Source organism: Hippopotamus amphibius, chromosome 10, assembly GCF_030028045.1.
Source record: "Hippopotamus amphibius kiboko isolate mHipAmp2 chromosome 10, mHipAmp2.hap2, whole genome shotgun sequence".
Lineage (NCBI taxonomy): Eukaryota > Metazoa > Chordata > Mammalia > Artiodactyla > Hippopotamidae > Hippopotamus > Hippopotamus amphibius.
The window spans coordinates 59689921-59704257 of record NC_080195.1 but is presented as its reverse complement, the minus strand read 5'-3'; the positions used below and the strand labels follow the sequence as shown (position 1 = coordinate 59704257).

Here is a 14337-nt window from a genome sequence, read left to right as displayed (position 1 = left end):
CTTGAGAAGGAAAAATGGAGTTTGTGGAATCAGGCTTCCTGACTTCAAACTATACTACAAGGCCATAGTGATCAAGACAGTATGGTACTGGCACAAAAATAGAAAGGAAGATCAATGGAACAGAATGGAGAACTCAGAAGTAAGCCCAAGCACATATGGGCACCTTATCTTTGACAAAGGAGGCACGAATATACAATGGAAAAAAGACAGCCTCTTCAATAAGTGGTGCTGGGAAAACTGGACAGCTACATGTAAAAGAATGAAATTAGAACACTTCCTAACACCATACACAAAAATAAACTCAAAATGTATGAAAGCCCTAAATATAAGGCCAGACACTATAAAACTCCTAGAGGAAAACATAGGCAGAACACTCTGTGACATCCATCAAAGCAAGATCCTTTTTGACCCACCTCCTAGAATCATGGAAATAAAATCAAGAATAAACAAATGGGACTTAATGAAGCTTTTCAATTTTAGAGATTAGAGGAGTTTCAGGACAAGAATTGTATTCCTACACAAAATCTTGGAACACTGTCTGCAGATGATATAGAATATTTGAAATTTGAATCATTCCAGGAACTCTGAATTCAGAGAATCTACAAGAGTTAGATCTTTTTAATATTTTTATTAAGTTAAGAAATTTCTTCAGTGAGCCAGTTGCCTTTATGAAATAGTGGAACCCCTACTTGTTCCTGATATGACTATATCCTCATCTTTTGGTGGGTTGAATGTGCATGGAGAAAATGAATCATGAGAGGATTTAAAGGTATTGGCATTAATACAAACCTTTACAACTTTTTTAAAACATTTTTTTCCTGTAACTCTTACATGGACCACCTGGAGGTAAATATCAATCTTTGGCACTTTATTGGATTACATAAACTGAATTCTCTTTCCTTTACTTAATAAGAATATATTTCAGGGGACCTGGTTTTACTTTTAGGACAGAAAGAGACATAATTTCATGGAGCTGCATTTCTGTCACATGCCTGCATCCCCATTGTCAAGTGCTGAATGGGTGGGAAAGCTGGTGCTGCAGTGTTTGCTACCTACCATTTTGGATACAACAGATCACCTCTGCTGAAAGTCTCATGATTTCCTTGGGGTTTTTGCCGTGATGTTCTGAGGGATGTTCAACTGCTCCTCAATGGGACCTCATCAGAAAGATGGGACTTAGTATCCTGAGGTTTGCTTTCTCAGCCCTGCTCAAGACCAAACTCTTTGGGCATCACTATCTTGTGGGGAAATTGGCACACTAAGCACTAAATATAGTTAATTGTTCTTTACTAGTTAACTAGCGTATTCATCAATCGTGAAAAATATTTCAGAACTAAGAACTAGGGCTGGTCATATGTAAGATACACATATCTCGTGATGAGAAAACAAGTAACTAAAAATGGAGTTGTAATTTTGCAACATCTCAGATAAAATAATGAAGATCCAATACGTGTTATTGGATGCTTTCACCAGGCTCTTGAAGAAACCTCCCTCTCACAAAGAACAAACACAGTGTTGGAAATAAAACATAGTTAACCCTATCCCTAAGCTCCCTGGTTTTATAACATAAGCTACCTGTTCTTCTACTTCTTTCTTATTTCAATACAACATGTTTTACCAGGAAATGTCTTGGACTGGGATTGAGGTAACTCTTCCAATTATGCCATCAACCACATTCCACTCCCTTTAAGCATTCTGTGATTTTGTGCCTTGATTTCCCCATCTGTCAAATGGAAATAATAAGGTGGATCCTACCTAGCCTATAGGATTGTTAAGATGATAAAAGATCAATAAGGAAAACTCTTTATGAGTCAAAAGTGAGATATTTAAATTCAATGGTTTCTATAGTTGTTGCTACAAATAGTACTTTATGTTATTTGGGGAATGAAAACAACAAAAGTCTGGATCTCTTTTAGCTTTCAGTCTAACAGAATATTCTTCTCTGGCCACTGCCTGTTATAGCTTCTTCTTTCTAATTTGATTTCCATGTATGTTATTGTACTTGGCCTATGTGAAGATGTAATTTTCCTTTTTCAGAGCCCAGAATCCAGACTTGCAACATTAGTATAATTCTAGATTCTTCTTAAACTGACTTTAGAGTCTAATCATTAATTTATAACATCTCTATAGGAGATTGTCTGTTTATAGTTAACATTTTAAACCTTGTAAACACTGCCTTGTTAAAAGTGGAGAAAATAATTTTGTGCCAATTTGCCTCGTTTGAGGCTTGGTGGAGATGTGAGGGACATCAGTTTCTTCTGAATTGCCAAATAATTCTTTCTGTATTCTGTCTTTACCCCGCACCAGAGGATATTTACCTGCTCACTGAGGAATGTATTTCCCACAGCCAATCTCACATGGTTTATAGAGAGAAGCTTCCCTCAAGGTGAAAAGGAAGGTAAGGAAATCAGTCAATGGAAGTGGGTTTGGCAAAGAAAGAAAGAAAACAAAGAATAATAGAAGTTTCCGCCGCCCAAGTTGATCTTGGCATTTAAGAACAATTCTCATCCCAAGAAAAATATCATCTTGCCTACCAAATGCCATTTTCTGATACCTCATCTGGCTCCTCTAAGGGATTAGGAGGTAACATTTCCCAGAATATAAGAAATACAGTTGATTTAGTCAATTCACGTATAAACACTAACGTAGTATTTAACTGTTAGTAAATGCAAATCTCTTACATGAGGGCAAACAAGTTTAATTCAACATTCGTGTATTAATCATTTCATTTAGTTCGATTCACTTAGCGTCACTACTTTAAACCAATAAACAAATAATTTCTCCTTTTTCTTGCAAGAATCTGGGTGGGGTGGGGGTGAGGAGGATTTGGAGGAAGTGTACCTAAAGGACTTGGCTTTATGACAAGGAACATGTTCACCAGGAGGATTAAAGTTTCCTGGAGCAGGGCACACATCGAGACAAGCTCAGGTGAGAATGTACAAAGCCATATTCTCACAGGTGGCAAACACGGTAGCCTCTGCCAGAACAGTGCCAGCTGTCTCCTGCCTGGGACCGCAGCCCTTCTCCTTTCTCCTGAGTCACTTTTCCCCAGAGCTCAGTGTATTTTCAACAGTAACTGAGTCACATAGCTCTTGCTGCGGTACGATCTTCAATGGATTAAATTTAATTTTATGTTGATGAATAATTGTACTGATCCCCTTGATTCATTCTGAGACTATTACTGGTTTTGTTATTAGATCACTTTAAAAACAATTCACCCACAATAATGACAGGATGCAACCCTGCAAATGGCTCTTGAGTCATTATAGATATATTCTGTTAAATAAGCTGTTATCTGATGGGCCCATTACCCTTCCACCCGTGAGGCCAGGCAGTATGGCCAGAATTTTACCAGCTACACAACTGCATTTAGTCATTACTTTAGCAAGTGATAACTTCAGAACTAGCATTTAGAACCTTCAATGTCAAGAAGCCATGAGAGAAAGTTCTGGTGTGCAGGGATGGAGAGTGTTACATTCATTTCCACTGCCATGCATGCCATTTGGGGGTGGTACTCACAGTGGCAGTGAAACAGGGTTCAATGAAATGAATCCCATTGTGTTCTTTGGAGGATGCTTATGTAACTAGCTTTTTTTTTCCTTTTCTTTTTTCTTTTTTGATTTTCAGGGGAAAAAAAAGTCCTCAATTTTCCATCTCCCCAGTTTGCATTTTTATTCTTGTGAATAAACATTCTCTAGTGTTTTAGGAGGAAAAAGCAGACCTAGATTTTGATAATCCAGAAGATTTCAGATTAATAAAGAAGTTTTGACCATTTTTCAAAATTTTAGTGATGTGTGAATATTTTTTGTCAATGGCTTTCTCTAAGAGAATAAAACTTTTGCACCATTTTCAGTTTTTATAGAGAGGCCAAATTGATATATTTACATGTAATGGAAACATGGAAAAGTTTTTATTAAACAATTGTTCATTAAAAAAAAAAACAGAGTTCTATTTCTAAAGAAGACTTAAAGGACCCAAAATGACAGTGTTATAAATCTACAGCTTAGTTCAGGAAAAGCATGTAATTTAGCAACAACATCCTTAAAGTAAGGATATGCATCCCATTTACAGCACTCAAAGTGGGGGTGCCAAAATGGAGTCTCAGCTGAGGTTGTTTTATATTTTCCTGGTCACTTAGGGGTATTCCTGCTACATACGCACACTCGACAGCACAGTCCTCCCAGGTTCTCGCCCAGGCCAGGGGCAAAGCATCAGTCTCACTGTTATTAATAAGCAATGCTGATGCGCTGGGAAAACTTGCCCCCCGACCCACTAGATCGATGGTCACAAGTAAAGCAACACTTTTAATCCATATATTTCATACCTTGACCATGGATTGATGCCATGCAGGAGCTTGAACGAAAATGTTCAGGTTAATTCCAGGCCTGCCGGACAAACACTCACTGCACAGAAGCTGCGGTTTGACCACTCTGGACTCTACATCACCATAAACCACACCGCCTCCAGCCATGCCTTGGCGTCATTGTGACTCATACAGAAAACGTTGGTGACTAACCATGTTCTTATCTGCCTTGTAGAAATACGCATTACTAATGAAAAGAGGAAAGACAAAGGCGGATTTTGGGAACTGAGGTCTGTTTTGACAAGTGTGTATGGTAATAAACCAGCCCAGTCAAACAACCTGACCATCTGGTGTATGGCTCTGTCTCCGGTCCCTGGGAACAAAGTGTGGAATAGCTCATCTGAAAAGATCACATTTTCCTTGGGTGAGTTGTCTATTTAATGCGGTCAACAAAGGGTGGCCAAGACTGCCATAAGTTCAGAACATTTCCAACTGAAACAAATAGAATACTGATTATTTCCGTGTTATTTTAATCTCTGAAAGCTCTCTCTACACAACTCAAAATTATGAGATTTCAAAGTAGCAGACATTTTTTGACTAAAAGGGACTTTACTGAAAAGAATTTCTTCAAATAAAATGTAGCTGATTCCTGTTTCCAAGAATTTCTTGTGAATACAGCGAATTTTTTTCAAATTCCATTAATAATGTCTTAATATGCTAGCATTTTTGTTAATCTACAATGTAATGAAAGTTAACATTAGTACGTTGACGATCAAGAGTTTTTAGAATCCTAAAATTACTTCAGAGTCTATAAAAACATTCATTTATATACATAGGATATATAATTCTAATACTTAGGAATGGATAAACCATGTGTGAGATGTAATGATTTTATTTATTTTTATTGAAGTATAGTTGTAAGTATAGACTTACAATGTTGTGCCAATCTCTGCTGTTATAATGATTTTAGAATCCCTAGATTTGAAGCACAGAATCTGACACGGAGGGTTTTTATGAATTGAAAATTGGTATGTGGGATCACTCTACTTATTACAACATTTGATTAACCAGTGTATTCATTACTCTGAACCAGGTCAAATAATAAAGATTTACTATGTAAAAGATGTGAACAAATTTCTCAACAAATATAGGGACAACAGATTGCCTATAAAAAGTAAACGTGTAATGACAGCTGTCAAATACTCATATGTAACAGTAAAGTAATACCTATAAAACTTAAACAGATTTGCAAGTCATTACTTCGGCTCTGCAGAACCATTAACATCTTTTACTACCCTGCTATTTTCAGAGATATTGTAGTCTATAACATACGTACAAAAACCGGAATAAGCTATGAGGGAAAGAGTTTCCCTTTGTTTCAAGGCTACAGTCTGCATATTGGGTCCTTCCCAGCCCTGTCACCAATGCCAGTGGTTGGTTCCTGCAAGCCTTGGATGGGGTATGTGGCTCTGTAAGCCCATCCCTGCTATGCAGAAACAGGTGCCATTCAGACACCAAGACAGTGGTGTCGTCCCTGCAACCCTGCAACCCCTCCCATTCACATCATTCTATGAATTTTCAGTTCATCATTCAGAAATGGCCATGAAACATCCATATTCAACTTTGCCTAATTCCCTCAGAAATAAATGCACCTTCTTTCCAGAAGACTGTACATGGTTAGGGCTGCAGTCTTGGAACAGCATAAAGGTAACTGGTTCTCACATAGATTTACCAGTAGTTTTGGCAGAATCTAATGAGCTAAAAACCAAATAACCTCAAATTCCTAAGGGGACTTCTATTCCCATCATAGACAGAACCATGTTTGAAAAAATAATATTTTATGATGTTAAGACTGGTTCTTGGTTTTTTGTTATTGCTTAAAGACTATTTTTTAGAGCAGTTTTAGATTTACAGCAAAATTGAAGGTACAGAGATTCCTCACACCCCCTCTCCCCACACATGTATCCTCTCCCTCATTATCAACATCGCTCACCAGTGTGTTTGTCACCACTGGTGAACCTACATTGACACAAAGCAATCACCCCAAGTCCTTAGTTTAGGGTTTCCTCTTGGTGTTGTACATTCTACGGGTTTGGGCAAATGATGTACTCATCGCTATGGTGTCACACAGCCCTAAAATTTCACTGTCCTACAGTTGACTTCTTTCACTTTGTAATATGCATTTAGGGTTCCTCCATGTCTTTTCATGGCTTGATAGATTTCTTTTTTAGCACTGAATAATATTCCGTTGAATGCGTATACCACAGTTTATGTACCCATTCACCTACTGAAGGACATCATGTTTGCGTCCAAGTTTTCAAAATTAAAAATAAAGCTTCTATAAACATTCAAGTGCAGGTTTTCGTTAATGTTTCAACTCCTTTGAGTAAATACCAAGGAGCATATTGCTAGATTGTATGGTTAAAGTATGTTTAGATTTATAAGAAACCAACAAACTGTCTTCCAAAGTGGCTCTACCATTTTGAATTTCCACCAGCAATGACAGTTCCTGTTGCTCCATATCCTTGTCAGCATTTTGAATTGTCAGTATTCTGGATTTCGGCCATTCTAATCGGCGTAGCGGTATTTCACTGTTGTTTCAATTTGAGTTCTCTGATGACATATGATGTGGAGCATGCTTTCATGTGCTTATTTGCCAACTGTATATTTTCTTTGGTGAGATATCTGTCTCTGGCCCATTTTTAAATCAGGTTGTTTGTTTTCTTATTGTTAAGTTTTAGGAATTCTTTATATATTTTTGTAACAATTCTTTATCAGATATGTCTTTTGCAAATATTTTCTTCCAGGCTCGCCTTCTCATTCTCTTGAACTGTGTTTGGTTTTAAGATCAGAAAGTAGTGAATATTTTTTAAGGTAATAAGGAAGAGCACTGATTCTGATACTCAAAGCACACCATAATTTCAATTTTACAGGACAGCCCTGATCTAGTATAATTTTAGGCTCTTAGCAGAAGGTTATTTTTAAATTGTCAAATGAGTCTTTATCCTTTGCAATCAAATATTAAAGACAGTAAATCTTAAACAGTTCAGTTTCCCCAAATTATAGCTTGTGTTCTGCTCATATTCTGACATCTGTCTTTGTGAATGATTTAGAAGATACAGTTGAGGCTCTGCAAAGCAATGTCATTGCCATATCATATTTTGCTATTTGTTGTAAGTTCTTAAACATTTACTTCCAAACATGCTTTCTGCCTGTAGTAGTACTGAGGGATGCTTTATGAACTCTGGAGTAAAGTTCTGATGCCTTGTGCAAGAGTCATTGCCTTGTGGAAGAGTCAAGCTATTATTACAGACAGATATTGAGATGAAAACTCAGGAGAAAAATCTGCCTCTGAATACTAAAGTAGAGAACTTCTGAGACTAATAAAGAGCAGAAGGGAGATTTAGGGAGAGAAGAGGAGGAGTTTTTGCTCTCTTTTGTTCCCAGAAAAGAGTAATAATGTTGGAAGGCTGCAAGGTAACAGCCCTCTGAGGTGCTTCCTTTCCCACCTATCCCCCTGTTTCTCAAGACGTTCAAGTGCTCAGTGATTCTTATTCTAGAAAACACAGCTAGGGGAGGGGGTCAAGGTGAAGGTGTCTCATCAGGCAGCTATTTGAGTACCAGGACCTGAAGAACTGTCATGATTCAATAGTAACTTTTTATTTTTTTGGAAAAAAAAACAAAAAAAAAACAAAAGCTCTTTCTAAAAGTATTTTATCATGCCAACTTAGTCTATCAGAGTGTCTAATATTGTAACACTGCAGAGTCAGTTTCAGTGCATACAAAGAGTTGTTTTGTTTTTAGTGGGTAGAAGGTATATTTTGTTTTGTTTCAGTTCAAAAGTTGAGTGCAGATACCTCCTGGGGTGGGTAATATTCTGGCTGTCATCGGCCTCGACAGAGATTTGTTGATTAAATAGATTTCCAACTGTAACTGTTGAGATCAAGACCTTTAGGATACAATGAAAGTTAAGGGTTGACGAGTGGGTCACTGTGTGTGAGAGAGTGTGCATGTGTGTTTTGGGATGTGGAGAGAGTATTAAAAAGGGATAGTTCAATAGTGGGAGGAGAGGATCACTGAATATTAAGGTGACATATGCCAGACAAATACTTCTGGTGTCATGATTCCCCTCATACCCATGTCTGATCCTGGGAATACTGAGAGTATCAATAAAGGACTTTACATACAGATCACCTAAAGATCTTGTTAAAAAGCAGATTCTGATTCAGTAAGTTGAAGAATTGGGAGGGGCAGGGCTTGAGATCCTTCATTTCTAACAAGATCCTAGGAGATGCTGTGGACCACATTTTGAGAAGCAAGAACCTAGCAAACCCTGGGGCAAGGTTCATTTCTGGGTGGACCAGCCAATGGCTGATTCAAGCTCTGAGAAAGCTTTAGAATTGACCCAGCTGCCCTTGTGGGACAGACACATGGCCACTGCTGCCTGTAAGGGTGGTCCTGAGAGCCCTGCTGGGCCCGTGCAGAATGGAAATTAAGTTAAAAAAAAAACTTTATTTACAAACATGCATACACACTCGGGAGTGGATGAGGTGCTCAGTAGCCCAGCCCCTTACAACATTATGGTGAATGCAATGGTCTGAAAACTGGATGACATGTTTCTGCTAAATTCTGCATTTGAGTTTGGGGGAGTAATTTTTCCCTGTTAGGTTTTAGCCACTCCTTTTTATACCCCCTTAGTTTTGTTTTGACCAGAGTTTCTACTTTGCCGGTCAGTCTGAAACTGGAAGGATTCTTTGTGGCCTCAGTGAAGCTGTACATCACTTTTGTCACAGAGCAAAGAGTTTATCTCAAAATGCAAATCTTGCAGTAATAAAATCCTAATGCGCTCTGAGGCTGTACATACCAAGAACACCTCAGCTTACAAAGATATTTGGTGATGAAACATGGCAAAATAATATAATAGAAATACTCAGCAAATGAAAACTAAATGCTTCTTTCCCATTTTTGAAATCTAGGATTGAGCATCAACAGCTTCTGTTCCAGGAGTTAGCAAACATTTCCTGTTTTTCATCTACCAGACAGTAAATATGCTGTGCTTTGTGGTCCATGTGGTCTCTATCACAGTTATTCAGCTCTACCATTGTAGTACAAAAGCAGCCACAGACAATACGTAAATAAATGGGTGTGGCTGTGTTTCAATAAAACTTTATTTACAAACATAGGCAGTGAGTGGGATTTCACCTAGCCATAGTTTGTCAACCTCTGTTCTAATCAATCTGCAGAGGAGCACACCTAGGCATTATTTTTCCAGGCCCGTGCTCCATCTCATTAAGGTTACTGCTTTGAAAATGATGCTTATGACCAGCAGTCACATACGTACTTAAAGTTGATCTTCTTTCTTTCAGTGTTAAGAAGGAATCTGTATACATTCATTCATCCACTTACATTTGCCAAGAACTGGAAATACAGTGAGAAACAAAACAGTTACTTCTCTTGGGAGGCGTAGCAATGAAGATGCTAGGGTAAACATTAAGAGCTATGAGCACGTCACCAAGATCCCTAGGATTCTTCAAGTTTGAGAGGTACATAGTAGGAGCTTTGGGATGGGGAAGTATTAGGAAACAGTAAGCACGAAGACCAAGAAGTCATGGAGAACACATTGTGTTTGGTAAACTGGGTTGAAATATTATCTGTTGGAGTGAGGGTGTGATTTTAAAGAGATGTGAAAGATAATAGGCAGCATCAGGAAATGAAGATGGGAGTGTAATACGGGTTAAATCATGACCAGATCTGTGCGCCGTGCTGAAGAGTTCACACTTGTTCCAGATGGCACGAGGCGAAGAGGATAGGCATGCTGCTGACCTATTCGCATACTCTCCATGGATCTACCCCCCAACCTCCTCAGAGTTTAATAGCAAGGGATCATTTATGACAGTAAGTCACAGCCAGGTGTGAGCACTACCTATAGCCAACAGCAGGAACAATCAATGAGGATAAAACATAAATGCATTTAGATTACAAAAACAAATGTACTATGTCCTATCAAGTGTCATGATTTAAATCATATATACTTATTCCTTAAAGTAAATTAAAGAATAAAAGCAATAGGATAATTTCTAATTAAATGTCCAGATAATTGATGGTCCTCAGATGTGTGATACTATACCCAAAGCCATTATATCTAGAAAAATCACAATATCCCCTAGCCTGGAAGTCAATAGATTCTTCTGACATTTGCATATTGTTTTAGAGTGCTGATGGCATGATTTTACAGTACAATAATGGAGATTTTAATGTGTAACATGATAAGTAAAACAATGTAGTCCAGCCTCTCCTTCATCCCAGGATCCCGCCCCTCAACTTCCACACAGAGAACAGTTGTAGCCAAATAAAAATTTTATGAAAAAAATAGAAATTTTAGAAGGAGCACAATAATACCATCAGTCATAGGTTCACTGCTGTCATGTCCCATTGGAGAGCTGTATCATTGTTTCTACCCTTAGTGATAAAAAAAACTTTTGTGGGTTTATGGATTTGTAAACTGTCTGCTTACTTTTCAAAACCCTCAAAACATTAGCTGCAATAATTGTTTTACCAGGTCTTGGTTAAATGTAACTTTCTCCAGGAAGCTTTCCCTGACCTCTCAATGTTGGTTGGTGCCTCTCCTTGGCATTCTCTTGGCACCCTGCACTTCTGCTAGCACAGCACTCAACACAGTGCCTATCGATTTCCTAGGCTGTATGCTCTTTAAAGACAGCCCCACGTCTTTGTCATTCACCATTACATTCTACTGCCTTGCCCATAGCAGGGCAATAATGATGGTTTTTAATCAATAATAATTTGCTAGATGAATAAATAAAGGTCTAGGGGGAACTAAGTTAATAGTTTACCTTCTTATCACACTATTTTGTTCATATCCAGTCTGTTTCATCCTTCCAGGCTCAGTGAACCCTCCAACAGATTCTCTGCTCAATGCTACAGCATCTACCCTCAGCACCCAACCTTCTCCAGCCAACAGCATATCTCCTACAAGTAAGGATGTTTTCATACTGTTTTACTTTCCATGAGCTATTAATCCTTAAACTAAGTAGATTGATAAAGAAAAAAATTTCAGAAAATGTGTATGATTCATGCCCTGTTCTTATCTATGGCATTTTAGGTAAATATATTAAGTACTATTCTCATGGGTTAAAAGAATTAGCACAGCTACCATAGTCTTTCACTTGAAGACCTGGCAAAATCAGGGTCAATAAATATTCAATGAGAAATTTAAATTCTGTATTTATTATTAAACAGGTTAATAAATTGACAGTCCTCCTCCACAACTATGTTCTCAGTGGGGTGTTTAAGGAATTGGTTATAAATGGGGATCCTATGGACCAGAGGTAGGTAGATAGTTTTAAATTTAAATTTGTTCTGCTTCAAATTAATTTTGACCAAATTGACTGGTGAGGACTTGAATTCAGCCTCCCAGTGGCATTATTAATAATGGAGTTCAGGCTGGGTCAGTGTTACCATGGCAAAGGGAGAGCAGTGACTTTCAGAAGTTGGCATTGATGCAAACAAACCATAAATTTCCAAGTCTATGGCCTTTGTGTTTAACAAAGAACCAAGGTGACTTTCTCTAACACAGAAAAGTATGTTCTACATAGAGTAGAATTATGCTTTTTATTTCTTATTTAATTAAAACTATAAATTTTAGCTCAAAATGAGAACTGAAAATGGAATAAAACAAAGCAGTCAGCAGGAATGAACAATTCCTTTAGCCACATAGCCTGCAGTCACTGTCACAGGTTGCTATCTCTCAGAAAATGAAGCACGTGGCAGGGTGAGAAATACCTGCAAATCACCCAGCAGAAGTTTTACATCCACCTGATTTTTCCTAGTTCTTAAGGCTTTGTAATTTTCTTTTCCTATGCTTCTTTTTCTTTCACTTTTTTAAAAATAAATTTGTTTATTTATTTATTGGCTGTGTTTGGGTCTTCGTTGCTGCACACAGGCTTTCTCTAGTTGTGGCGAGCAGAGGCTACTCTTCATTGTGGTGTGCAGGCTCCTCATTGCCGTGGCTTCTCTTGTTGCAGAGCATGGGCTCTAGGCACGTGGGCTTCAGTAGTTGCAGTGTGTGGGCTCAGTAGTTGTGGTGCATGGGCTTAGCCACTCCGCGGCATGTGGGATCTTCCTGGAGCAGGGATCGAACCCGTGTCCCCTGCATTGACAGGCAGATTCTTAACCACTGCACTACCTAGGAAGTCCCTTCTTTCACTTCAAACTCATCATTCCGCAATAATCCATTGTAAATTATAACATTGTTCATTCAACAAATATTAGTATGTTCAATAATAATACCTTAAATCTCTTCAGTACTCTATGTGTTACTTACACATTGCTGTATAACAAATTACCCAAACAAAAATTAACTACTTATAATACATATATTGTCTCACATGGTTTCACATGAGACAGGAGCAGCTTAGCTGAGTGGTTGGCTCAGATTCTTTCATGAGGGTGTAGTCAAGCTGTTGGTTGGGGCTCCCGTCATGTGAAGGCTTGACTAGAGCTGAGGGCTCTGCTTCCAAGCTTGAACGTGTTGGCAGGAGGTCTCAGCTCCTTACCACATGGACTTCTCTAGAGGGCTGCTCACCATATGGCAGCTGTCTTCCTTCAGACCAAGTAATTCAACACATAGAGTCACCAAGACAAAACCGCCCTGCCTTTTTATGACCCAGTCTGTGAAATTGCACATGATTACTTTTGCTATCTTCTATCTGTCAAAAGCAAGTTACGAAGTCCAGCATATACCCAAGAAGGGGAGAATTGAGTTCCACTTCTTGAAGGAAAAAGAGTCGAAGAATTTGTGCACAAACTAAAACAACCACATTCTATCACTTAGAAAATGTTTGCACCTAAAATTCAATACGGTTTGATCTTCTTTATTATGAGAGGAAGGGAGGGACACTGAGATGCTGAAAGCTTAAATGACTACATTGTGGCAAAGTTAGTGTTCATACCAAAGCCTTCTGACTATAAATCTAGTTCTCAATACATTAGATGCCCTGTTTTCTCCAACTGGTCTAAACACTTCATGAGGACAGGGACCTTATTTGTTTTGCTTCCTCATACATGCCTAGCACAGAGTAGGCATGCAAAAAATATTAGTTGAATAAAGGAATGAAAAAGAATAAATGAGAATGATGTCCCTTTACTATGTGGATATCATTTAATAGACTCTATGGTGTCAAAAAAAAAAGATGATAATTTGTTTCTGCCTTCAAAAAGGTTGCTGTGTACCTGGAGAGAGATGACATGCACATAGGAAAATAATAAGTCCAAATAGTAAGGTGAAAGGTGTGGTATTTTATAGGATTAAAATGCTCAGGAAGAGGTACAGACCAAAAAGTCTTTAGCTTTGAGTATGGAAAGATGCCTAGAGTTCATGGAGTCAGGAAGTGTTACAAAGAGAGATGAACTAAGCTGACCCTTGAAGTATGTATTGTACAAGGGTGAGTCAAAAATTATCTGCACTCTGGCTGTGGAATTTATTTTAACTAACTTTTAGAAAAGACATATACATCATTTTTTCGATATAAACTCCTTGCTTTTCAATACACTTTGTCCATCTGTAAACAAGCTTTCGTATTCCCTCATTAAAAAGTGTTTTAGGCTGAGCTGCGAGCCATGAAGGCACCGCTGTCTTTACTTCTTCATCAGAAGTGAATCTGGTACCTTCTTGATGGCTAACACTTGTGCGACCTTCCTTGAACTTCTCTATCCATTCATACACGCTTCTTCATGACAAAACACTTCCTTCATACTGTGCACAAAGCCTTCGATAAATAATGGCACCAGGTATACCCTCAGACCACAAAAAATGAATCACTGCACGCTGCTCTTCTTTCGTGCAGATGACAAGTGGGGCATCCATGTTTGCTCACACCACAGTTACAAATGAACTGAATGTAACACGTTCACACCTGCACAGCAGTGACTGGGGAGACAGTAGCCTTGAAGGGAAAGCGCTGATAAGACAGTGCGGCCAACAGAAGTTTTAATATAACCGGAATGCGGATAATTTT

General features: G+C 38.3%; 1 protein-coding gene across 2 annotated transcripts in view; it reads left to right on the top strand.

Annotated features, from left to right (window-relative positions):
- The window catches only part of CD96 (CD96 molecule), an 88576-nt gene that overhangs the window by 39633 nt on the left and 34606 nt on the right, over positions 1-14337 (top strand). For both annotated transcript variants that reach the window (XM_057697688.1, XM_057697687.1), the window contains exons 6-8: positions 2308-2398; positions 4539-4727; positions 11204-11296. In XM_057697688.1, the coding sequence (XP_057553671.1) occupies positions 2308-2398; positions 4539-4727; positions 11204-11296 (373 nt within the window). The remainder of the gene's footprint in view (positions 1-2307; positions 2399-4538; positions 4728-11203; positions 11297-14337) is intronic.